The 26,471-nt window shown below is 49.8% G+C and overlaps 2 protein-coding genes across 3 annotated transcripts in view; one reads left to right on the plus strand and one right to left on the minus strand.

The window, feature by feature from the left end:
- Positions 1–4,655, plus strand: part of ZNF609 (zinc finger protein 609) — an 84,072-nt gene extending 79,417 nt beyond the window's left edge. Inside the window, exons 6-10 of one of the 2 annotated variants that reach the window (XM_062583721.1) lie at positions 97–463; positions 840–1,015; positions 1,727–1,943; positions 2,271–2,349; positions 2,733–4,655. In XM_062583721.1, coding sequence (XP_062439705.1) covers positions 97–463; positions 840–1,015; positions 1,727–1,943; positions 2,271–2,344 — 834 coding nt within the window. In that variant the 3' untranslated portion in view covers positions 2,345–2,349; positions 2,733–4,655. The remainder of the gene's footprint in view (positions 1–96; positions 464–839; positions 1,016–1,726; positions 1,944–2,270; positions 2,350–2,732) is intronic. The other variant, XM_062583720.1, reaches the window with a different exon arrangement.
- Positions 4,656–7,772: 3,117 nt separating this feature from the next.
- OAZ2 (ornithine decarboxylase antizyme 2) lies at positions 7,773–22,701 on the minus strand. The gene is given in 6 exon segments (XM_062583910.1): positions 7,773–9,407; positions 11,079–11,164; positions 12,946–13,121; positions 18,848–18,928; positions 18,930–19,005; positions 22,612–22,701. Coding segments are annotated over 6 exon segments (573 nt in total). The 5' UTR covers positions 22,632–22,701; the 3' UTR covers positions 7,773–9,273.
- Between the last annotated feature and the right edge of the window lie 3,770 nt (positions 22,702–26,471).

Genomic DNA, 26,471 nt, shown 5'->3' on the forward strand with positions numbered 1-26,471 from the left:
GGAAGGGGAGAGGGCTGCACTGGTTTCTTCCAAAAGTTTTTAGCGCATGCGAGGTTGGGGGAGGCAGCTGCTCTGACAAGTCACTGGTTCTTGCAGGAAGCAGAGCCCCGGATGTGGACCTATGTTTACCCTGCAAAGTACTCGGACATCAAGACAGAGGATGAGCGGTGGAAAGAGGAGAGGGATCGGAAGTTGAAGGAAGAAAGAAGTCGAAGCAAAGAAGCTGTGTCAAAGGAGGACGGGAAGGAGAGCTCCAGCTCTGAGTGCAAACTGACCCCCACCGAAGAGGCTCGCATGGTGGGGAAGGACCCCAGGCCCACTGTCCATGTCCCCGTGTCTTCACCCCTCACGCAGCATCAGTCCTACATCCCCTACATGCACGGCTACTCCTACAGCCAGTCATACGATCCCAACCACCCCAGCTACCGGGCCATGCCCACGGTCATGATGCAGAATTATCCAGGTAGGAGAGCCATGGCCTTCGCAGGGACTGCTATCCGATCCGGGAATGTCCCTTCTTAGGCTGTGCCTGTGCCCTGCCCATCCTGGAGCGGGGAATGGCTGTCGGCCAGAGCGGCCATCATCTTCGTGGCGCCGGGCTGGGCAGGGGAGTTGCTGCCACGAACTTTGTGCCGTTGCTTCCGGAGGGTCCCAGAGGCAGAGGGACTTTAGTTACTGGGTTGTGGCTGTGACTGGTTGCCTGCTGGCTCATATGCCCGGCGGCACATGTCTCTACCACCTCTGCACGGGGTGGCAGAGCTACATGCTCCTGCTGTGCAGCCCGAAGGAGCAGCAGGTGACAAACCTCGTGCTCTGACTGCCATCTTTCCCCCTTGCAGGATCATACCTACCTTCCAGCTACTCCTTCTCCCCATATGGGAGCAAGGCGTCTGGGAGCGATGACAGCGACAAGTCCCGAGCCAGTCCCAGTGTGAGCTGTAAATCCAGTTCGGAGTCCAAGGCCCTGGACATCCTGCAGCAGCACGCCAGCCACTACAAGAGCAAATCACCCACGGTGAGCGTCAGGCCAGCTCCATGCACTGGCTTCAGGAAGGTCCCTGGGTCCTATGACTAGCCCAGAGCAACTCTGCCTAACTTGGCCATGCCTGCTATGGGAGTCCTGGGGCCCTAAAGAAATCCCACAGCACAACCCCTTTTGGGGTGACGAGCCTATGGGTCAGATCGGCCCAGAGAAGCCCTGAGACTCCTCTAGGCCCTGCAGTGACTAGGCAACGCTTGTCCTCCTCCCTGGAGCTTGTCTGCTGGTGGATGCGAGGCAAAGACATAGGGGCTGGCTCCATCCCAGGGCAACATAGGGTTGCAGGCTCCTTTTCGACTGTGCTGAGAGAAGGAGCTCTGACACAGCAGCAGCAGCTCCTGCTTTTGGACAAGAAGGAACTGCCTTGAATGGGACCTTCTAAACGGGTTTACATCCTTCCGTCCGCTTTTGGGCTGGTCACCAGCTATCCCGTCGTCTCTGTGCCATGCCAGCAGCATCATGGGGAGCCTTTGGAGAATGGTCCTGTGGGGCAGCCTCAAGGGCCTGCATGGGGCAGCCAGCTGGTGGGTTCTGCTCACTGGGGTGGCTGCTCTGAGGGCCCTGTGCCCCAGGATGCTCATGCCAAACCACGCCACAGCGTAGCTGGGACAGAGCCAGGCCCTGTCCCTGTGAGGTGCTTTGAGGCCACCAGCTTTGCTCAGCGTGCGCCTGTTTTCTCCTCTCCAGATAAGTGAGAAGACGTCTCAGGAGAGGGACCGCAGCGGCTGCGGAGTGGTGGGGGGCGGTGGGAGCTGTAGCAGCGTTGGCGGAGCAGGAGGAGGAGAAAGGAGCACAGACCGGCCCCGGACCTCACCATCTCAACGCCTGCTCTCGACGCATCACCACCACCACCACCTCGGGTACTCGCTGCTGCCAGCACAGTACAACCTGCCCTATGCAACAGGTAGGGGCCAAATCCTGCCCTGGCTGCTGGGGACAGAGTGCACAGCCAGAGGGGCTCCTGGGGCTTCTGAAAGGACCCCGAGAGGGGCCAGGCTGGACTGCCAAGAGTCGCGAGGGTGCATGCAGGGTTTTGTAGCCCTGTTTGGGCAGCGTGAGCTCCTCCGCTAAGCACTACTTTGGCCATAACCGGCACCTTTCAGCTCCCCTCGGAGCTCAGGACAGAGTTGATCACACATGCAGGTGCTGCCGGCCCAGCGAGGACAGCAGCCAGGCTCAGCTCAGTGCCCGTCTCATGCTGCCGGCTCCTGACGCTGCTTCTCTCCCGCAGGTCTCTCCTCCACAGCCATCGTTGCCAGCCAGCAGGGCTCCGCTCCTTCCCTATACCCACCTCCCAGGAGGTGAGAACGGTAAGGCTCTCCCGTGGTACCGGCATGGGTGCGCCTCCACCCTGCTTAGCCTGTGGGCAACCGCCCGTTTCTACTCCCCATGGCCAGGGCACGGGCTCTTGTCGAGCCGAAGTGGTTGGGGCGGGCGCACGTGGCCCAACGTGGGGCTGTCTTGAGGCAGAAGAGGAGCCCTGAGAGCAGAGGCTGCGCTCGCCCTCCCTGACTTGGCCCGCCATGTCCCCAGGTCACCTCTGGAGCCCCCAGTGAGCGCGTTCCCCAAGAGACGGCACTGCCTTTCCTCTCCGGCCTCGTGCCTGGGGTTTGTTGACTGCCCCCAGTTGCAGCCCTGGGGCTCGTGGGGGCTGCTGCATGTCAGAGCTGACTTTGCCTTTGGTTCTCCGCAGGACGTGATGCGCTGGGATGCCTGGGCTGTACGAGACATGTGACTGGCTCACATGAGGACACGCTGGAGACTCCTTTAGACATCAGTTGAATGGTGTTAATTGTTCTGCTTGACGTTCCTGCCGTAATCTGAGGCAGACTCTCTTCTTCCCCCCGTCGGACACACACTGAATCCCCCCCTCTGCACCCTTCCCTTTGGTGAGTGGGCAAGCTGGTACCTATGGAAATATTTATTCTACTGGGCACCAGCGCTCGGGTTGGAAGTGAATCGCCTGCTTGGTGCATATGAAGAGGAAACGGAAGCACTGAGGTTTCTCGATGGATTTGAGGCCCCCCCCCCCCCCCCGGCCATGTCTCTGCGAGTCACCGCTTTGCAACGGGTCTGAGCATCACGGGACTTGGGGCGGGCAGGTGGCGTGTGCTGGGGCGCTGCCTCCCGCATCCCTGGCGCCGTGCGCTCCTCACTAGGATTGATCTGCAAGTCAGAGCCGCAGGTGGAGGCGCAGTCTCAGGAAAGAGGAGTGTTCTGGCTAGTCTTAGTAGTGCTGCATAGGCCACCACGCAGAGTCAAGGTGGGTGCTGGAGATGCCTGTGCGGCTGGGGATTGCCAGCCCCGTGAGATGCGTCGATGGGCCTAAATGGCTGTGCTCATGGGGCGCAGATAAGTCAGCAGGTCAAGCAGTGTCCGGAAGTTTGAGTAAGCTCATAGCCATCCAAAAGCCTCAGTCAGCCCCCCTGCACCAGGTTTTCTTTGGGGGGGGGGGGCAGTTCAGTTCCGCAGCTCTGCTGCAAACGGGCAGCTGGGCATCGCGGCGTTACATGCCTCTGTGCCCTGCTGCTCTCCTCTGACTCCTGCGCTGGGCTCCACCGCTCCCCTCGCTGCACCTGCGCCCTGGGCTCCGCTCTGTGCCTGCGTGGGAAGGAGCTGCTGGGCTGGCTGGCTCCGCTCCCGCTGTCCCGCACGGAGCGGGCGATACTGGCCTCGTTTTTGGCCGGGAGCGTCCCATACTGTGCTGGGCAGTGGGTTGGAGGGGGGGGGGGGGGGGCTGCTCTTGGCCTGGGGGAAGCAGCTTATCCTCCCGGATGGCTTCGGGAAGCTCTTTGGATGTGATGGGCATCTCAGTGCAAGGCCGGGCGGGGGGGGGGGGGGGGGGGGGGAAGGTGCTGCGGAGCTGGGGGCAGCCGTGCGGTCGAGCTGCGGGCCGTCCCCATCGCCCAGCCCGCTGCTGGGATTTCTCCCCAGTGCCTTGTACTGGCCAGACCTGCCTGCAGCTTGGTTTTGCCAAAGCTTTTGAGTTGGTTTCTGAGCTGTGGCGCTGCAAACCTGCCCTCACCACCACCACCACCACCACCCCCCCCCCCCCCCCGCCCCCAACCAGGGTAGTGTAATCCTGCTTGGAGGCTTGGCCCCTTCGAAGTCGCCTTCCCCGGGGCCGTGGGCAGAGCTTGGCAAGAAACCAACACGCTTAGGCTCTGCCGGAGGCGCATCTGCGAGCCACGTGGGCAGCCTCCTCCCCGGCCCCCGTGCCGGGCCTGTGGGCAGCGCGCACCCTGCTCCTGGCTGCTCCCCGTGTCCCCGGTCCTGGAGGACAGGGGCTTTCTGGTCCTCTGCCCCCCCCCCAACCCAATCTGCCCCAGCTGTGGAGTGGCTTTTCCCGGGCCGGCTCTCTACCTCGGCCTGGAGCAGCCGGCCAGCGCCGGCTCTCGCTGCTGGTCCCCAGCGTGGGTGAGTGGCGCCGTCCTGCCGGGGCTGGGGGAGCGTGGCGTTGCCGGCGGGCCGCAGCGGTCTCTGTTGCGTGTGCATGCGTGCGTGTGTGTGTGTGTGCGTGCGTGCGTGCGTGTCGCACCCGGCCCCGAGGAGCCGCTGTACCGGGATGCTCTGCCCGCTGGGCTCTGTACATACTGTAAAAAGCAATTGTTTGAAAGCTGTTGTTTTGGGTTTTGTTTTCTTTCCCCTGTTCCCGCCCCGCTTTAGCCAGTTCAAAAGGAGACAGCTTGGCCAGGCTCAGGCTGTTTCTGCTTCAGGTAGCGTGTCGGTCCCGGCCTGCTCTCCTCCGTGCCTCTTAGGTTGCCTCCTCTTTCTTGCGCTCCTCGTTCCGTCTTTGCAAGGAGATGGGGGCGCTGCGAGGGCCCAGCTGCTCCACGTGCTGCCTGGGGAACCGGCTGGCTCTCGGCTCCCTTCGCGCCACCAGGAAGGGGTAGGAGATGCTGAGCAGCAGCTTTACCCTCTGCACGGCCAGATGCCACCTGCAGCCGCCGGGCTGCCCGGCCAGGACCGGCACATGCAGGACGTGCAGCCGCTCGGAGATGCCGGGGGGGGGGGGGTGCTCCGAGGCTGCTCCCATCGCCATCCTCGGCTGGTCCTGCAGGTCCCGGCCCTGCTCCTGCATGAGTGCAGCGGGCACGGAGGACAGCATCTCGGCTAGGGCAGGAGCAGCTTGGTGCAGGATTTCTGCCCCCTCCCAGGGCCAGGACAACTGAAGGGAGCTGAGGTGGGTGGGATTTGGGGGGGGGGGGGGGGGGCACGACTGGGGCTTTGCTGGCAGGCGAAGAGGGGCATCTGCTCAGCACAGGCTCAGCAGGGTCCCACTCAAGTCTCCCTGTAGGTGCGAAATGAACCAACAGGTTAAGCCAAAAAAGGGCTTTGAAGTCGGACCAATTTTGCACGTTCCCCCATTCAGCGCCTGCGCGCGGGAGCCGCCTCAGAGGCCTCGTGCTGAGCCAGGTCCCCCTCTGCTCCAGCCCTGGCTCGGCTGCCCAGCGGGCTCAACCCCACTACCCGCTGGCTCCCCCAGCTCCTCTGCCCGCGGGGGGCCTCGCCCCCACCCCCAAAATGCCAGGCCTCGCCATCCCCGAGCCCCTGCCTACCTGGCCCCGCGAGCGGGAGGCCTGCCAGGGTGTTGAAGCGTTGATGTTTATAGCTCTTGTTTCCATTGGAGTTGCTGTGTTGGGTTTCATTTCAGTCTTCCTGATTCTGCCCTTCTGTAAAGTGTACATTATTACCAAGTTCCTTGTTTTTTATATATATATATATATATATAAATATATATATATACAAACTGTACTCTTCTTGCCTTTGTACATTTGGGCAAGGCGAGAGAATAAATCTTTTTAAGAGACAATCACAAACCTGCGAGGGTGGCGTTTTCTTCCTGTCGCTGCTCTCCCTGAACACCGCTCCTCTGCGCCCCCCCCCCCCAAAAAAAAAAAAAAAAAAGATAGAGCCGCCCATCCCAGAGAGCTTGGACAGGGCAGCCGAGGGGCCTTAAATACCCCTGCAGCCTGGTTACTCTTTGAACCGAGCCCTTCAGCAGGGCAGCCAGGCTTTCGCCAGTTGGGCGTTCCTCCGCCTCCGTCCTTTTAGTAGCCTGTGAAGCCAGCTTCGGCATCCTCGCCACGGCATGCTGGTAGCTGCCATGCGCGTCCACCTGTTTTTTTTTTGTTTTTTCTCCCCCCCCCCCCCCCCCCGAAGGAGCTGGCTGCTGTGCTGGCATCACTAGCACCCGCTGGGCTGGTGCAACCTCAGCCCCTTTGCAAAGCGTACAGGTTCACTGGCTGCGCTGAAGCTGCACACCAAGCGTCCTGAATCCTACTGACACCCGTTGCTCACACCCCGTTTTGGCACCTGATTTTTTTGGGGGGGGAGGGGAGGCGGGGTGTCAGACCTTGGAGTAGGCAGGTTCCTGCTCCCAGCGCACCTTTCCCTGGGAGCTTGCTGATGGCAAGAGCTGGAGCTGCAGCATCATTCATGCCACCTCCACTCCTCACTCCCTTCTGCTTGCTCACACACGTTGCCCAGCTCCAGCCCCAGCAGCAGGCCTGGGCCAGACCAGTCTGCTACCAGCATGTGCAGGGAGCTCGAGCCAAGGGAGCACCTATCCCCCAGCCTACAAGGGTCCTGCCTCAGGGGATGCAGAGCCAGGGAGGCCATAGAAATGTGCTTTTCCTTGCCAAACCTCCCTTTCACAAGGTCACCAGAGCTGCACACAGGAGCCAAACCACCAGCTAGAGGCTGGTGCAGTCTCGGTGGTAGTTCCAGCTGGGATCCTGCTTGCAGGCTCTGCCATGAGGCGGGATGGGGAGAGGGGGCTACATGCAGCAGATACCACCCACAGATCAGAAATAAACATTTTTGATTTTCAGGAAGCTGTTTCTAAAGAAATTAAGGGACTCCAAGACCTTCGCATTGAGCTGCAATTGTTCAGCTGCGGGCAGGAGCCTAGACAGTGCCCGCTGCTATGGAATTAACAGTATTTGGTTGCTAGCAGAGGATCACATGCTGGCCCAAACTGCAGTTTATTAATCATCACTTGGGACTGGCCCAGCTCAGTGCTCCCAAGTTCCCATGGGCAGGACCTTGCAGGTTGATTAACATAACTGCTAACTTAACTGGAAGAAAGGAGCAAAGTTATTCCCACCTCTGGCAGGTTAAAGAGGGGGAAGAACTGGAGGCAGGGAAGGAGAGCTCTGGGGCAGGATCAGGGCCCAGAGCATGCAGAAATGGTGCCTTGGGAGTCACCAGCAAGCCTGCACCGGGAGTCCTGTCCCCTTCCCAGCCTGAGTCACCAGGAACAGGCATAAAGCTTCTGCCTTTCTCTTCATTGATAGTATGAATCCTAGAATGAGAAATATGTTTTCTTTAACAAGGGAATACGTTCAGGATCTCCGCTGCTTTCAACGGTCTTAGAGCAAGGATAGGAAGTAAAAGGCATCGCCGCCGAGGCAGGACCGGCACTAGCATAGAGCACGGAGCCACACGGAGCTACGGCAGAGCTATTCCCATCAGTACAGCTCAGTCTTCCGTTAACCTTGTTCGCAGTTTCAGGCCTGAAAGGCACACAGGAGGCAGGAGCAGAGAATCAGAATTTAATGCCCCCTTTGATGAAATTTGGCCATTGGCTTGGATTAGAACCATTGGCCATTCAGCTCAACCTGGAAGAACAGCCCTACCCCTGTCCAAATGGGCCAGCCATGCACTTCCTTGCCGCATCCGTGTTTGCCCTACTTTCATTCTGTTGGAGGGGAAGGAGGGAAGAGAGACACAAACTTTAAGATGATTTATTCACACAAACTTATATCCCGGCCCCACCTCTCTCCCCCAAACAAAACACACCGACCATGACGTTTATGGAATGGCTTGGCTTCAGCTTTTAACAAAATCCTCCACAGAAAAGTGAGAGCATAACAAAGCACACAAGGACAATTCCACACGCAAGCAGCCAGGCCAGGAAGAGAGCTCACAACATGTCTCCAGGGCACAGTTTATAAATACACCCTTCTCATGTGGCATTCAAAGAAAGCCAGCCAGGTTACATCCAAATGGCATGAAAACAAGAGCACAACCTCATTCTCCAGCATTAGAAGTGGCAGGATTGAAACGCAAGCTACAGACAGCAACGCCTCCATCCCATCCATCCCTCCAGCCTCCTCCGGGAGATCCCCAGGATGGCAGAACTGTCCCACAATCCGCACAAGTGCATGTTACTAGCAGAGCTGCCTTCCACACCTGTCCCCACACACGATTCCCTTTGGATACAGCCGTTATCTCAGTGTCCAGAGATCTCTTTGGAAAGGTCAGGAAGAAGAAAAGAGGTGTGACAACAGGCAAGGGCCTGCTCCCTACCAGTCCTCGGGAAGGGACTGACTGTGTGAGCTTTTTAGGCTCTTTGGACCATCAAAGCCATCACACCACAGGTAGGTAAGGAAATGTTCCCCCAGACTAGAGGTATTGCTCCAAACACTCACTTGACCCTATATAAGCAGAGTACCATTGCAGCATTAAGGGAGGCCTACAAAAAGGCTCTTTTCCTTTTAAATAAGCAGCCCCAGCTGTGTGAAGTTAATCTGAATGCCCCTTTTATTGAATGCTGTGATAGTGCAGTGGTAACATTGAACAGAGTAAGACTGCTTAAACAAAAGCTGGAAGAGCAAGAAGTTTTTTTTTTTTTTTTTTTAAAAAAAAAATGTTAAACCAGTTAAACAGCATCAGTTACCCCAGAGCAGAGACGCACAGGGGTTTTAATGTAGTGTTAAAAGTTAATTCAAGCACATCTCTTCCATGTGCCTAACACCCAAAACTTGCCTTATACTTAAGAGTCTGAGTGAAAATAAAAAGGTAGTCGGTCAGATGAGCACACATCACACATCAGGTGATCAGGAAAGAACCAACACTGATTTAGAAAAGTCAAGGAGTTGATACTGCATCTACTGCTGTGCTTCCCTAAACTGCCAGGCTCCCACGCATGGCCTGGGCACGAGGCACCCCTAGGCTAACACACCACACAGTTGCATGTAAAGAGCTCCTATGCCAGTTCATAAACATCTTCCATTTACTATTTGGTGATTACATGTGTGTATATATAGTTCTCTAGGCAACACATTTCAATGAGATAGTCAACTCTGAAGATACACAGGCCAATCTAACAATGAGAAATGCAGTTTCAGTCCAACAGAAGCTTGTTTTTCCCTTTCCTCAAGAAAGGAGATTTAACCCTCTCTCCCCTCAAAAGCATTTTCAGATTGAACTGAAGTCCCCTGCTGCAGCTATTCTTCATCAGAGGAAGAGTTCTGATCCAAGGGGTACACCATGAACATCACGTCCGGTCGTGACGGGACAGAGGGGTGACCAGGCCTCACGATTTCAAAGCCCAAGAAGCTGAATGTCTTCAGGAGCGGAGCTACCAAAGAGAAGGAAATTGTTACACCGTGAGGAATGTTGCTCTTTACCCTGAAAGTCGTTAGCCTCAAAGTACAAGGGCACTAAACATGCCTGTGAGCTAGCAGCACATCCAGAACTTCCTGCACAAGAAGAAACCACTTAACACAGTCGTCTTCAACAAGACATCTTGTCTCTTCCTGCATTCATTGCAGTTGCTCCTAGGTGTAAAGGGGATTTGAACCTCTATAGAAGATGAGGTTGCTCTGTGTTTATTTTGTGACATCTGTTCCATCCCTTCTAAGTAACAGCCACACTTGTCATCTACTTGCACCAGCTGCCCAGCTGCACTTGGTCAGGATGCCTGTAGCTACCTCACAGCATACTGAAGCTTTCATTTCATACTCAATGGGCTGCCCCCAGAGGCAGCAAACAAGGAATCTACTTATTCAGGGACTCAACAGAGATTTCCTGTCTCTGTAAGAAGAACCTGGAGCTCAGACTGGAAACCTCAGACAGTTCAACACAGCTTGGTGCATCGTCCCAGGAAAACCATCCACAGACTCTGGGTCATGCACAGAACAAATTCACAGTGGGGTACATCCAGAAGCTCCACCTCATCTGACTGAGTCAAGATGCATTATAGATTAACTGGATGCACAGCCCCTTGTTATTAAGTGCTCACTCCCCTGTGACCTATGTAAGTTACTCTGGTACAGTATCTAATCTCTACAGCACCCACTGCTGATTAACTTCAAGCCAATGAACTGTCACACAGAGGAGCTCCTATATACTAATATTTTTCCTCCATTTGAAGGTAATTCTTGATACTGTAACATGGAATGTTATTTTCCCGGGTTCAGTGCAATTCAGCTCTAACAGCACCACTCTTGAGAAAAGACAGTGCAGTTCGTGAAGTAGCAGAGTAAAATTAGAATTAAGAAAAGGTTTGAATTACTCCAACCATAGCAATTGCTTGGTTACTAGCATGCATCTAGTAAAATTTAAAAATGACGCCTCCATAGCTTGGTACCTTGCCACAAATCTCTTCAAACTTCCGTGCTCTAATCGCTTACCCATTACATCTATCTTTAGATACTAATGCAGCCCCCTTAAGCCGTAAGCATGTAGTCAGGGTCAGGATTACCTGTAAGTCTAGGAAGGGCAAAAGTGCTGGAGGATCTTTTTTTTTTTTTTTTTTTAAAAAAAAAAAAAAAAAAAAAAAAAAAGAAAGCAGATGAGCTGGAAGTGTTTAGTTCTCAGCTCATAACCTCTCCCCAGTCTCTCCTTCCAAATCACATGAGCCTGATGCCAAAAGGATACCTCCACTCAATACCCAAGAAGGAATATTAACTGATTTCTGGCCAAGAAAATATCCCAAATTACTCAAGAACAGTTTTCCTCACAAGAGTTCTAGTAACAATTTAACTGCAGGACAGCAAAGCAAGCCCAGCTAGAGAATCTAAGTATTTCCTTTCCTTTAATCCCAAGAAAGGACTTCTCTGGATAAATTATTTCCTCTGTGGGAAACATTTTCTAACATGTTAAAAAAAAAACAATAATAATGCATGTCACGATTGCTTCGGTAGGAATCTTACTGTGAAGCCTTACCTTGGGATCATCAAGATTTTTGCACAGATTTAGTAGTGTCATTTTAGTTCTAGGGAGAAAACCTCACAGTGGGAGTGCTCACCTCTATCTTCTCTGCTTTTTCTGAAGCAAATAAAGACGTAGTTTACTTTCATTTTTTCTTCAGCAAATTCCAGCAGTGCTGATAACCTGCCAAGGAGGAGGAAGACAAAAGAACATCAGCTATAGGAAGTCCTGTCCTGAGGAAGCCACTGGGCACTATCAACTGTTTGGATGTTTTAAGGCAGAAAGATTACTTGTTTACAGACCCAAATCCCATCTTACAGAAACAATGGATGCTGAAACAATGGACTTCCTGCTTTGTTATCCAGCCCTGCAAAACTAAGCCATCCTCACACAAAATCACGGAGCAAGTCCATGTCCTCGGTTGTCTGCACGCCAGCACGCACAAACACCCATCCCTATGAGACAGTGATTTCATGCAGAAGTCTTCATATGGGCAAAGCTAAAGATTGCAGCTCTTCGGTGGCCAGACCACATTCCCTCCACTGGTAACACACACTAAAGGATCTGCAAGCTTTGTACTTGGTATTCCATGAAAAAGAGGGCTAGTGCCAGGCAGAAGAGAAAAGGAAAACATCACCGAAGAAGCATGTGCACAGGCAGAGCTGTCTGGGGACATACCATCTGCACGGCACAGCTAAAAAGCACACCATGAATCCAAGCTTCCTTTCCAGCAAAAGTGTTTCTGCCACCTCTTCACAGAAGCAGAGCTGCATTAGCCCCTATCTGAGCCCCCAGGATCAGCGAGGTATAGTTGTCTCTGTCACTGCTGACCTTACAAGCATTTAGGATGCACACTGCTACAGCAGTGACGAACAGGACTTCAATCGAGATCTAATTAAACAGCAGTCAGCGAGACTGGAGCACACCAAGGGAGATTAAATTTACAAGGATTTTGTTAATATGATAATGAACTATTTTAATTATAGCCTCTACTAGGCTGTTTTACCTAGCTAAAAATAGTCTTACAAAATTATGCTTTAAGTCACGATGACATGGGTGTGTAAATACCCTCATAGGAGAATCTGCTCCTATGAGAGCAGGCACTTGGAAAGCTAGAGGATTTGTGGGCTGACTGCAGAAAGCACACAAAACATTTATGGATTCAGATTCAAATAAGACAAGGGTGAGACAGCAGGAATACTGGCACTCCCTGAAGGTATCCAATGAGATTTTTTTCCTAACAAGCTTGTGTCATGTAATATGATGTTTATTTCAACATTTAAGAGGACTTCAGAAAGTCCTGCACAGGACTCCACTAATGCCACATCTATACTACAGTGTTCCCTGCCAGCAGGGATCTCTGGCAAAGTAGGAAGTAGCTGCTCTGGAAGCTGCATTTACACTAACTTCTCAGAGCTGAGCTGTCTGGACAAAACACTACCGTCTTCTGCCAACAGAGAAAAATCAGGCTCTGGCACAGCCAAAAGCCCGCGTGGCAGTGGTTCAGGAGCAGATCCACCTACTGATGAGAAGTAGCACATCAACATAATGGAGTCTTTCCCTGAAAGAGGGGAAAAAATACTTGCCAAAATAACTTTGCCAAGTGGCCAATAGAACGAAATTGGAGAAAGGCTTGTAGATTTTGCACATCCAAGCATGCAAAGAATCCATTCCACTCATTCATCACTTATTTCTCATTAGCATAAGAAAACAGTCTGAAAACAGTAGTCTGTCTTAAATGATCATCTAGAGGAAAAAAAAAATATATGGAGAACCAAAAGGAGGAGGACACTTCTTTGAAAAGGACAGAGTAATGAAGTACTTTAGATATACAGGCCAAGAACAGAGGTGCCATACATACAGCCTGCCTGTTCCCCCGACCATCATATGCTAGCAATGCTATGTGCAAGCAAAACATTGCTCCCTGAGGAGCTGCAGACACAGCTCTGAGATCCTGGACTTACCCTTCTTTGCTTCCATCAGCTAATAATCCATCAGGGATTTCCACAAAGAGGCTCTGATTAGATAGCACTGCATCCCAGGAGGAGGTCTTCACCTCTGTAACCTTGTACTGGAAGTGGACAATATGAGGCTTCCCTTCGTGCACTGGGACATCTTGGTTAACAGTGATCTTCTCGTCCTGCACATTGCAGAAGAGCAGAGGGAAGAGAAAAAGCTCATAAAACGTGCTATAGCATTTTAGTGCCCTTAATGCCAGGTAACAAGCCCTATGAGTGCGAGCCTGGTACAAAGAAAAAAAAAAAGAAAAGTTTTACAGCAGTATGCTAATAGAGGTGAACTTCAAATTGAACCTTAAATGCACTAGGTGCAAAACACATGTTGAACAGGAGTCTTCCCACTGTGCTATTACTGGGTATTATAAGGGCTTTTGTTGTTCGTTTTTTTAAATATAATCAAAGAACAGATTTAGGATTCCCAGACAGGCTTTTAACCCCACTACTCACACTTTGATTTAGAAGCAAGTGTCCTAAAACACTAGCCAGACAATTCTAAAAACTGTTCCTTATTAAGGTTTGTTGGGTTAAGTGCCAGAAGCTGGGAGGACTCAAAAGAACGATCCCACAAAATTATACACCAAAAGTTAAGAGACTGTGCTTAAGCGAGCAAAGAGATTTTCAAAGGCATTTTCAATGGAAATCCCCTGCTGAAAAGCTGAGGTAAGCCTTACAGCCTGAACTGTATCCAGAATTTCAGTCTGTCACTAAAATCATCAGCAGGGGACCTGCCATAGCTCAAGAAGGTATGCACAATCAGATGCAAGAGCTGCACTCTGAACACTTTTAAGGGGTTAAGAGCCATTTTTCTAAACTATATGCATTTTCCAGAATACCTTGCTTTTATCCTGGTCTAACACATTCAAAGAAGAGTGAAAAAGTAAAATTCTAACAGTTAGGGGAATGTAACTAAAGAGATCCAAATGCAAACTAAAATGGTATTATAACCTTATTGAGAAGAGTATTATACTTTTCCCTTCCCCCTTCTCTGGCTCAGGAACACACTACACACAGCACAGTGAGTACTCAGACCTCAGAGCAATTTTTAGCCATGTTTTCCAGTTCAAGTGAAAACAGTCTTACATATTTACATTATATTAAATTTCTGGGTAGTGGAAGTCCACTCATTCACCACAAGTCCCAGCCATATCTTTGAAGAACAGTTCATGAACTACCCTTCAAAGAATACAACTCCAACCAACAAGCTGGAATAGTATCTGCTGCTGTAGTCTGACCAGTTTGGCTGCACTGCCCCTCCCTCTCCCCACATTCTTTAAGAGATGACCACAAATTGCTTTCCTAGATTTTACAACCAAATGGTATGGCAAATGTTTTGTCTCCTGATGTAAGGGACAAAAAATACATAGCACAGAGAATTCCAAAGTAGACAGAAGTTATACAGATTTGAAGACTGACTAGGTGTTTTCCAGAGACCACAAGCATAAACATCCTTCTCTTAATAGTGCTCTAACTAGAATGGCAAGCATGCCATTCTGCTCTGAATTCTGCCTAGCAGTTCCTAGAAAATGGTTAAACTCTATTCCTTCTCCTGGCAATTTTTGTAGACAGTTGGCTTCCCCAATAATGATTTCCATACCTCACTGCAAAAAAACACCAATGAAATAAAGAAATTCCTTAGGTTCTCGAGGTAAAATATTAACTGTAGTGGACACTAAGTCGTTCCTCCTCTACTTAGTTACTGACAAAAGCCAGCTTTGTTCCCGTATCGTACGAAAGGACAGCCTGGACAAACTCCATGCTCCTCTCTCCTTAACAGTTTCAACAGGTGAGATGGGAACTGCTATACTCCACATCGGTCATTAGACGAGTGGCATCTAATGGGCATTTGTTTTTACTGTGCAGGAAGTACCTCCATTTCAGGAAAGATCTTCCTCTCAAGTAAGAATCTGTTTTATCATGGTGGTTAATTCAACAACTCATTATGAACTTTGATCTGCTGATGATCACCATCTATCGCTGGACTGACAACACAAGCAGCAGTGACACTGCTGCAAAACAATACCATCACACCAGAACAGCTTTAAATGCATTGCAATTAGATATAAACACGTCTTCAGACATAAAGCCTACAGGCAAAAAGTACAGCACGAAAGCTTAGTCCAGTTTGGACCTGTCATGAAGTAATATTTCTCCTCATGAGCACAAGATGTGGGGTACAAATACATTAGCAGCCAATGCACTGTCACTCTTTGAAGCACACATTTCCTTTTAGGTGTTTTAAACTACTAAGGCATAAGCATCACTGAAAGACCAGTGATTCAGTCAAAACATATTTCTGAACATTTCCAGGCTCTCAAGTCTGCGGTCCCTGCATTTTAATTCCTATGATCATGTGTATTAAAACAGGTCCCTTTTGGCTTGACAATTGTGACAAGAAAGAAGCCATTAAATACCTTAATGTTGGAGAAAAAGTTACTTTTCATGTAAATCAGGAACCGCCTGGCTTTGGCAACTTGTGCTTAAAGCACACCAAGCTTAGCATAGTCTTGCTGAAAAAAGTCTTCATAGCTGTGCCCGCTGTCTGGATTTATTATAGTCTTAAGCCTATTTATTAAATAATTTATATTAAAATTTACTTATTAAATTTCTTCGTGATTAAAAACTGTAACTGCTGCTCAAGAAGAGGTTAAATCACACTGTGGCCAATAAGGCCAGAACTGAGGCAGTGGCAAAAGATGTATCTGAGCACAAGGAATGCTCTGCGCCACAGGAGTGTATTAAAAAAAATGCACACACAGAAGAGGGCTATGCAGATCTCTTACTGGTGACTTTATAGGACCCTTTTACATTTGTTTTTACTGTGCAGAGAGTGCCTCCATTTCCAAAGAGATCTTGCTCTCAAGCAAGAAAAGCTCACAGATGTTTCTTTTCTTATACTTCACAAAAACAGGGCTAGGAAGCTGAGAAGAGCAGGCAGGGATTGACACATTGGAGGGGGAGGCACACATGCATTTGTGTAGAAAGACTGGCAGAAGCCTGAATTAGGAGGGGAAAAGCTTTCAGTGTCTTCCAGCTTAGCCCTTCTGTCAGCAGCAGTTATATACTTTCAAGGACTTTCCCATGCACCCAAAGCTAGCAAGGTTTTTCACTTAAAAAACCCCTAATGCAACAGCCTACTGTTCCAAAGGGAGCATAACTGCATGGATTAACAGAACCAGTTCTCCCGGTTCTTTGGGAGTTAAGTTTACACAGCCTATCTTGGGAAGCTGATTTTATTTTTTTTTTTATTTCTGTGCATTAAAATAGAGTTAGCAAGATCCTGAGAAGAGAAGCTGTTCCTGTGAATCAGCAGCCCAGAATTCTTTGGAATGTGCTCAAAGCAAAATCCTATTTATGCAACAAATGTTCAGTTTTAGTTCACCCCTGCACAATCCCCCTGCCACACTATCAGAGCCAAAAAAACTCACCAAGCTGTCTTTTATACATAACTGCCTAAATCATCAGCTCTCAGCCTTGGGCTCCATTTCAGTCAATCTTAGCCTCAAGGACCAGCTTCCACTCAGTAACAATTCATTGCGCACAAGATTTTCCAATTCAGTTATATTCCTCAGATGTCCTGAGGAGGACAGGAGGGACACCCCTACATGTTGGCAGCAGAAGTAGAAAGGATGTTATGATCTACTATAGCCAAGCGACTCTAGAAACTCATGTATGCAGCCTAGTGTTGGCGTGCGCTACACCTGCAGACTCCTGCCAAGTTTGCTAGCCAGAGCACGTACTTCAGTTCAAAGCCCATGCTGGCTGCACAGCACCAACTCTGACCACTATTTCATTCCCAGCTCTACAGTGAAGCCCCCTTGATAAAGGGCTGCACATTAAGTCTCGTAACACACAACATAACAAAAACTACAGGGAGCCTCAAATGCTTAATTTATAACGCTGTAGTATACAAGTACTGTGCTGCATACTCTGAAGGAGGCAGGCTCGTACAGAAAGGTCATCTTGCGAACTAGAACAGCTCACAGAGCTGAAAAAAGTACTTAAGCTTTTGGATCCAGATGTTTTTGCAGGTCATACTGAAGCATGCTGGTTGAAAAGCCCAGCCTGCCCTAGCACCACTAGCATAAGCAGGCTGCTGGCGGTGGGGTGGGGTGAGCCTCAAAGGGAGTCTCAGATTCTCAGAGAAAGTCCCAGTAACATACGCCCAAGGTTATAGTTTTAACTACTCGCATCACAAATTCCATAATTAAATGAACTATGTTTGGGAAGAGGCTGATTCTCTGACAGGTTCTTGCAGCAAACTAGGTCCCACCAGCAATAAACTCTGCAAAGAATTACATTCTGACTTCTGGGATGCATCTATCTAGACATCTCCTCCACAAGCAGCAACCCCTGCCTGTACACCAGCGCCAAGAGCTTCTGTGCTAATGGAAGGCCATACTGAAGTCAAATGTTTCAAAGCTTCCAAACTGCGATTCTTTCCAACAGCATCTCCTCTGCATTGAGCCTGTCTTCTGCTCTTGATCTTGTCCACTGTGTGCACAATGCTTGATAAAGACAAGTCTGCAAGAGTTAAAGTTGGAGGTTCCTCCATTTCTCGTTGCTGTATCCCTTTGGGGTGAGAAAGAATAAGTCCTGAGCCCTTTCATGAAGCTACTTCCATCTCTCCTTTGTGTGAAAGGAAGTCAGCTATACTGTGTGCTGCATCTCAGAAGACAGCTGTTTCTAAGCATTTCATACCCCTTCAACCTCTCTGAAAATTCAGCTCAGCAGCATTAAGATGATGTTACGTTATTCCAAAAGTGTTAAGAGGCTACACAGTGCAGAGAGACTGACATTTATATAACTACTTATTGTAGTCACAAGGTAAGCAGGTGGGGCACATGCTAAAAACTCACTAAGCTGGCACTAAAGAAAACTTCTCTGACAACAGACAAAAGCAACATTGGTCTCTGATTCTCTCAAGCATTTCAGGAGGAGTCTTTCGTAACTGTGACCTGAAAAGGCCTGTATCTTTTTAACATATAAAGTCTGGATGCCTCCCACAGTATAATTAAAATCAAGTCAAACACCTATGACAACACTTGTCAGAACAGTCAAATTTGCAAGCTTAGCAATAAATGCAGACTACCTCCTCTGATAGGTCTTTATTCCCTGGCTTGTGGAAAGCAGCCCCTATCCCAGAAGGCAGCCAGATGTGTGCTGCTACAATATAACACAGAAAAGTTGTGGAAGTGCCAATTGCTCTAGCAAAAGGAATAGCCAATTCTCCTGATCCGAAAGCTAAAAGGAAAGACCCCTAAAATACAGAAGGCCATAAAATGAGAGGTACAGATATATTTATCCCTAAAGAAATCTGCAGAGACAAATGTTTTATTAGCTTCTCTCATCCTAAGCACACATTCTAAAAAATATTCCAATTAGAGATGGATGGTAGCCTCTCCCCTTTTCTGAAGTCAGGAGAGCTATTCTGTATATCAGGCAGTTCCTAGGTCCTGACAGCTTTGTCTTCCGGACCAGGCCACAGGAAGCAGCTTATCAACCATTTACTCCTCAGCATTTCACCTTTCTGCTTCCCACTTCCTCTTTTTGCAGGACCCTTACGTTGCTTCATGTGTTGATAATGTTGGCTCTGCACACAACAGCAGAAGCAGACCTCTGGGAATGGGCCGAGTCAATTATTTGTTGCGGACCTTTGAGAAAAGGTCTCTCGTTTCTCAATAAGCAGGTGATCTTTAGACAAAGACCTGTGTGCAGTTCAGTGATATGCCAACAAGATCGCTGAAATTTCCCTATTTATTACTTTAGAATAGTTTATATTTATCCCCAACAGACCACAAAAGGAAGCAAACATGGCAGTTCATTATGCTGAGTATTAGATCATTCTCACCTTATATATCAGAGCTGAAAGAGAAGGATCCCTGCTACCCCCTCGCCCACCGGGGATCTTCGACAGTGGGTGAGGGGCATCAGGAGCACCACAGAGGCCCTGGAACAATGTGCCTGCAGCACTGCAGCTGGGGACAGTTACTCAAAGGTAAAATACTACTGCAAGAAAAAGAGAAAGCACAAGGTTACATTAGCAGGATCAAGTTTCAGATGCTACAACTCCTCATTACAACTCAAAAACATTTGTATTCCTGCTCCTCCACTGCACATCAGAGGAAGCTATCAAGCCTTTTAGTGTCTGGACATCTATATTAAAAACACTTACAGCCCAAGCTTTGTTGTATCAGAAAACGGTAGTGTTTTGTTTGAAACAGAGGAGGGGCTTTGTAGTGAAGATCTGAGAGAGTGCTGAGCAACCTCATGCTAATAAGGGACACCTGGAAGACTGCCAGCAGCAGATGGCTGGAAACGCATGACCAGATGAGCACACATTTTCTATAGACAAATATCTACAAATAGATCAACAGGATCCAGAAGGAGGAGGTTTAAATTTCACATTTTCAGAATGAGGAGTGAAAGGGCTGGTTCTTCAGATATCTTGAACATACTACATAACATCTGAATTGACATTTTCACATGCAAATGAAGTGTCATTCAAGAGTCCTTCAGCCCAACCCTGCATCTTACAAGTTCACCCCATAGACTTTGCCCCAAGATCTACTGTTAAGAACTTGACACAAGAAAAAAGTTTTCCTTATAGTTTGTACATTTGCTTGGATCTCCTACACAAAGCTGATCAGGATTGCTTTGAATGAAGGCTTCAGTACATACTCCAGCTTTTAGGAAGTCCATGAAAGCAAATTATTTTACTTCCGGAGCATTGCTTCCTTTATTAGTACCACAAAAAACTTTTTGCTGAGGCACAGCATAGCAGCAGTAGTCCTCTAACAAAGCCTGCAAAAGCAAGGCAAAGAAAACACTATTCCTATTACAGAACACATCAGCACAAAGCTAGGTAAACACCACCTTTTCCATAACTTCCCTGAAAATCAAGGGGACTGCGAGGGTTTTCAGCAAGCAGAGTCAGTGAGGAACAAGCCTAAGTATCTACAACTTACTGTCTGCCCGTCCTAAAACTTTTCATGAGAGCTGTTTCCAAGATAATGTTTTTCACTCCAATCCTCCTTTTGTTCTGCCCCCTCCATGAGCAAGACAGCCTTAAGTATCAAAAGATTAAGTACTGAGCCACAATCAAAATCTCTTGAACCTCCTCTACAGTATGCTGGAACATAAACCAATAGTCTGCAAACGAACTACTGAAACATTTACAAATGCCAAAGAATAACTTCAAAATGCAATTAAAACCCAGACAGAATACTTAAATGCTAAGATCTTGGCTACCCATCTCATACTGAAATAATCTTTCTACAGGAAGCACAAATATATCTTCCTCCACATATTTCCTCCTCCTCCAGGTTTGCTAGACAGAGTTCTTCGGTGGTGTTCCCATGTGGCCATGGCCTACAGCGGACTCTGCTTGTAGAAAGGACTGCTTTAAACACGTTAGGAAAAGATATTAAGCAGTTGTATGAAGATGTCTCAGGGCAAAATCCTTTATACACACGTTCAGTTGTGTTTTGTATTAATACAGTCCTTCCTCACGACATCACTGGGGCTATCAATGGACTAGTGTGCATTCAGTAGTAGTGGATGTGGAGAGGCATGACAAAGCACTTTGCTGTGCAGTTCCCCACCCCCAGAAAGCTGTTGGCAGCTTTGTTATTCCTTTCCCTCTTCCCTCACCCCACAGTCAACAATGTACTATTGATAGCTCTCTCTAACTTGTGGCCAATGCATCAAGACGCTGGATAATGAAGTGTAGTTGTGTGTGGGGAAAAAAAAAAGCAGTAGTTTTCATGCAAAGCAGTTCAAGACACTTCCCAGTTTTCCTTCCTCTGGCACATGCAGAAGTCAAAACAGAAGACCCCTTCAACCGCAAGCTCAACCCTTCTTGCAACACTGGGGCTTTGCTAGTCTCCAAAGCCTGGCCCAGAGCTGCACATTACTTCTATCCTCCCACAAAACTGCACAGCTACTGCCAGCCAGGGGCCTAAAACCAGCACGCTGGGCTTATGTAGGGGCAGTACCATAAGGCAACACAAAGTAGGCAAATTAGAAAAGCATTTGCTTCTTCCAGATGCACATTAGCAGCACTGGAAAGAACTTCACACAAGTGTCAAGCTCCAACCATCTGAAGAGGTCTTATCCCTTGCTGTGTCTCCTACACATACGCAAGCAGTCCATCACAATTCTGATCTGCAAGATCCATCTATAGTTTAAAATTAGGATTATCCTCCAATCTGCTCCGGCCTCTGCCCTCTTTGGAGGAGCTGCTTTCCTTCAGCCAAGCAGCTTAGTTTAAAATAAAATGATTTTAGATCACCAAGGTCCTTTCATTAAAGGATTTCCCAAGCAAAAACTTCTTGACTAACTCCCATCTAAGCGAGTGCTGTTACCAAGTAGACATTTTTAGCCGGTTGGCATAATTTCAACCTGTAAGCTCTTGGTCATTTCAGCTCTGTCCCCTACCCCTAGGAAGTGCAAAGTTAATTGTTTTGAGCCTAATCACAACTGCTCTTCAGTATGCCTACAAATCCTTCACACTCAAAGCTCCAAGCCAGGGCTGCTTTTAATCCACGACAACTATCAGTAACTTTGGGTCCGGAAAACTATAGTTTTGGGTTTTTTTTTTCTTTTCCTCTCTCCTTCCTTTTCTCTGAATGCTTGTGCCAGATGGAGAGATCTGCAAGCTCCCATGACACTATGGAAATAAACTTTTCTTTTTTTTTTTAAACCAGGCTCTGAAAAAGCAGCTGAACATAGCCCAAATTAAAAAGTTACTATGCAGTCTGCCACTGCAAGACATATAGTAAGGAAGCTTCTTTGAGGAGTAACTAGTATGTAATAATCTCAAGAATACAGCAGAGTTCAAGTCTCTGCTCTACACACAACAGCCAAGAAACAAGGCCGTCTTACACACATTCACCAGGCTCTTATCTACACCGTTTGATAGAGACTCAGGAAATGACACTTTTTGGACTGTAAACTAGGGACAGACATCTAGGGACAGATATAAGATAACTTGGTCAGTGGAGGGGGGGGGGGGGAGGAAGGAGAACAAAACAAAAACATTTATTGAGAATCCCAGTGAGCAAGTTCAGGACTGTTGAAAACCAACCTGCCGGGAAAATTACTGGATCTTTTCGTTACGGATGCTCGGAAATTGCTTTCCTTCGGAGGACGGAAAGCCTTCACGGGGTTAAGCACTTACTAGCAAAAGGTGCTCAGACACTCGCGAGGTGCACTCCCCCCCCTCCCCCGAGGGGATGACACCCCCCTGCCCGGGTCTACCAGTGACAGAGCTGCTCCCAGCCGCTTCCCCCCACCCCGTCTCCGTCCTAATTCAGGTACGACAACAGGCTCGTAGAAGGGAGCCGCCCTGAGACGCCCCAAATCCGGGGCTGGTGTGGGGGGGGAGGTCTGAGGTAGCGGGCAGCGAAGCGACCCCTGGGGGGAGAGGGGAGCCACCCTTCTGCCCCCCCCCCCCCCAGACGCCTGCCCGGGCCCAACGGCCGCCCGCGCGCCGCCGCGCCGAGGAGGGCCCCAGCGGGAAGCGGGGGCGGCCCCGCCGCACGGCCGGCCGGGGCTCTGCGTGGGGGAGCTGGGGGGGGGGGGGGCGGGGGAGCCGGCCTGGCCGCGCCGCACCTGTCCTGGGTGTTTATCATCCTCGGCTCGGCTCGGCTCGGTCCGCCCGCTCAGGCCCCTCGACACCTCCTCCCTCGCTCGGCGCCGCGCTCCGACTGACCCCCCCCCCCCCCCACGGGCCCGCGCCGCCCGGCCCCGGCCCCGCCCCCGCGCGCGCGCACCGCACCGTACCGCCGGGCCTGGCCCAGCCTGGCCCCGCCCCCGCGCGCCCGCGCGCCGGGCAGCCTGGGAAACCGCCGCCCCAAACAAAGGCGCGCGCCGCGCCACGCCCACCCGCCGCGCAGGCGCGCCGCCCTCCCCTCCCCTCCCCCTCCCCCCTTCCCCTTCCTCCCCCCTTCCCCTTCCCCCCTTAGTGACGCCACGGCTCCGGGTGGGAGGGGGAAGGGGGCGAGTGCGCATGCGCGGGACGGGCGCGCGCTGCCCGCCGCTGGCGCCTCGGAGCCGACCGTTGACGCCTCGGCGCCGACCGTTGACGGCAGTTGGGCCCAGGCGGCCCCGCCGAGGGGGCTGGAACCGCTCTGCGCCCCAGGCAGTCGCCCGTTTGGGCCGCCCCGCAGGGCTGCTTCACTGTCCTCCTGCAGGGCTGCCGGCACTGCCTGAGCCACCCTGGTGTGTAGGTGTGGCGGGCCTCAATGCCTGCTGATCCTCACAGTGATGTGCAGAGCCGGCGAGGCAGGCTCCAGAAGCACTGGGCAGCAGGCCCGAAAGCTGAAAATAAAGCTTTTTGTGAGCATGTTGTGAGTGCAGAGTCTGCCACAGGGTTTGTACAGCTAATGAGCAGACAGAAGATGCAAGAAATTATAAGAAATTGTGGCGCTGTCACAGGAAATGAAGTGTGTCTAAATCCATCTTCACTGTGGAAGAGCCTGCGAGGGGTTCTTGCTGGGAAGGCTTTAGAGGGGGAGTTTTTGGAGGATTTGTCTCCTGTTGAAGTGATGAGCGAAGATTTTAGGGACTAAAGTAACTAAGTGGATGGTGATGAAGCTGGACACAGGTGGTATCACTACAGGCAACATCAGCAAACCACTGGCTGTGGTGCGAAATGTCCTGCTTAGAATGTGATGCTGATGTTTTAAGAGCTGCTCTGAGGAACTGCAGGCTAATAACCCAGATGTACAAGCAAATGAATAGGAGCTCAAATCACAGCATCACAGAATTGTTGAGGTTCGAAGGGACCTCTGGAGATCGTCTAGACCACCCTCCCTGCTCAAGCAGAGTCACCTACAGCATGTTAGGGTTGCATCCAGGTGGGCCTTGAATATCTCCGGAGAAGGAGACTCCACAGCCTCTCTGGGCACTCTGTTCCAGTGCTCTTTCACTCTCACAGTAAAGAAGTTGTTCCTTAGGTGGAACTTCCTGAGTTTCAGTTTGTGCCTGTTGCCTCTAAGGAAGAGACTTAGTGAACGTATGGATAACAGCAAAGTTGCGGGGTCTTATGAGCAGCATGTTCATAAGGGAAAGGCAATGACAGAGGCATTTGGGATTGTAGAGATGAGGCGGCCTGATTAAGTTGTGGGGCTCTGTTTTGCAGAGTGTAGTGGGTGCTGCGTATTTATGTGGGTGCAAAAACCAAAAGACTTGCTAGAAGAAAAATCCCTGAGGGCATACAAAGACTCTACAGGTGGCTCTGCAAGTTGGGAGTACTGGCAAAGTCTCATACCTGCTCGGCTAGTTTCATACTGTCCGCGTGCATCTGCTGGTGTTTGTAGGATTTATGGGCCTGGTTTGACGTGGTGTGAGTGCTCCAATGAGCATGGCAGACCAAGGCACACAACAGCTGGCGGGCTCGTGGACTCCAGGGTCTGACAGGCCGTGCTTGGTTTGGCCTCCTTGTTCCCAGCGTAGCAACGCTCACGTTCATTTGGCAGGAAGTGACCAGCTGCTCTGTAGAAAGCTGGACTCCTGCCAAAGTCCAAGTTCAAACAGAGCCCATTAAATGGCCTTTCCCCCTTCCTCCGTGTTTAAAGTCCTGCTTACAGCCGTAATTCTATTTATATTACTCAGGAAAAGCGAGCTGAGACTTTCCCACAGTGCCTGCTTCTCAGGCGATTGTTGTTCGGGAAGCTGGAATGTACGCGATATTATTTTTGTATCCTCCTGGGAAGCGTTTTATTGCGCGTCACTCCATGTCCCCATCTATGCTAAAGAAAGTTTGCTAAGCACGAGTTCTCTCGCTGCTGCTTGCTGCTTTCAAATGCTTTGCTAAGGTGGCTCTGGTTTGCGTGGCTCTGCCCGTGCATGCCTGTTGGGAAGGAGTGTTAGTGGGGGTGGTGGGCACTCTGAAGGAGCAGCAGTGTGGCTGTGTGGTAGGAAGACCTAATAGTGAAAAGGCTCCTAAGCTTGGTCTTGTCTGAGGCTTGAAACAAGGAGTGAAATATTGCTGATATCCCTTGTCTCATTACTGAACTCTGAGAGAAGGCGTCATGTTACTTAATTGCTCTGCACCTCAGTGTTGTCACACTTAGAAGAGGGAAGGCAATTACCCTGCTAGAGAAATGGGCTGTTACTTATTTTCTTCCTCATTTTGCAGATGAAAAGTGTTATTGCATTACAAATTTTTGGCGGGTACAGAGATGCCACGTGAGGCTGGGAATGGCAACTGAGTCTTTTAGGGTCAGTGTTAGATAGAGCTCTGTATTGCTGCTAGTGGAGTTCAGCTAGCAGTTTTTCCCTTTCTTCCGCAGACTCAATCAGGACAGGCAGGGGTGACAGCTTTGAAGAGGACACCTATCTCCTGACTGACAGATGAGGAACCCAGAAAAGAAGATGCAGAAGCTGAACGAGTAGAGCAGCTCTACTCTTTGCTGCTGCTCTTGCTCTTAACTCCTGCTGTCCTCGAGATCCTGGCAAGTACCCACAAGACTATAATCCCCCAGCATCTCTAGGACAGCCAGGTATTTTGCACAGCAATGAATTTTGCTGCTTGGACTCCTTATTATAGCAGAGAGAAAGCCATGCCTGTTCACTTCTTAGGTGCTTGTAACCCGGCAACAGTATTTGTAGCACTTGTAGCATTGAAGGCTTTCCTTTTACCTTTTCTCTAAGGCCATGTGCTGATTTAGTTCTCCCATTCACAGGCGTGAATTTCTGCCATCCGTTGTTGCCTGCTGTGTATCTGCTGCCAGTACTGCAACAGCAGTGACGCTCTGCCAGGCATCATCACAGTTCCACCCCCCCGTCCCCCCTCACCCCGCTTTGAAAAGCCAAGAAATTGCACTTCTACTTGGTTCCTGTCTCTGAGGGAGAGTGCACAGGGCAGGCCTGCTGTTAGCGATTGCAGTCTGTCCAGAGAGATGCCTAAAAATGGGCTTTAGTTCAAAATCAGGCTGTGCCTTGTTTCACCACAAATAAAAGCACTTTGCAGGCAGTTTCTGAGTTCTGAGAGCTATATGCATTATTTCAGCTGTGGGACCCTGTGCAGCGATCCAGCAAAACTCTAGCAATTCTGCCATGTCCACTCCTGGCCTGGAAATGCTATTTATGCTACAACCAGTCTGAGGTAGCATTAGCTTCTCTGAATAACTTTGCTGTTTGCCATTATAGATGTCAGATGAGTTATTCTAAATTACAGACATGGAACAGATGATATCTACAACCTTTATATTTTAGAGGCTTGCAAGCAGTAGCTGTGCATCTCCTAAATTACTCTCATTAATTAGTATGATCAATAACAGACTATGTAGCTCTTAAACAATACTTTCCAACAGTAGACCCTACAGAGAAAAACAGAAGTAGAGTTTGTCTCACGTGGTGCTGGTGTCTACCCATGGGACTGAGTTCCCGCTGTGCAGGGGCTGGGCAGACACAAATTCAAAGGTAGTCTCAGCCTCAAGGACCTGCCTGACTGTGAGACAAAAGAC

Source organism: Rhea pennata, chromosome 10, assembly GCF_028389875.1.
Source record: "Rhea pennata isolate bPtePen1 chromosome 10, bPtePen1.pri, whole genome shotgun sequence".
NCBI classification, from domain to species: Eukaryota; Metazoa; Chordata; class Aves; order Rheiformes; family Rheidae; genus Rhea; species Rhea pennata.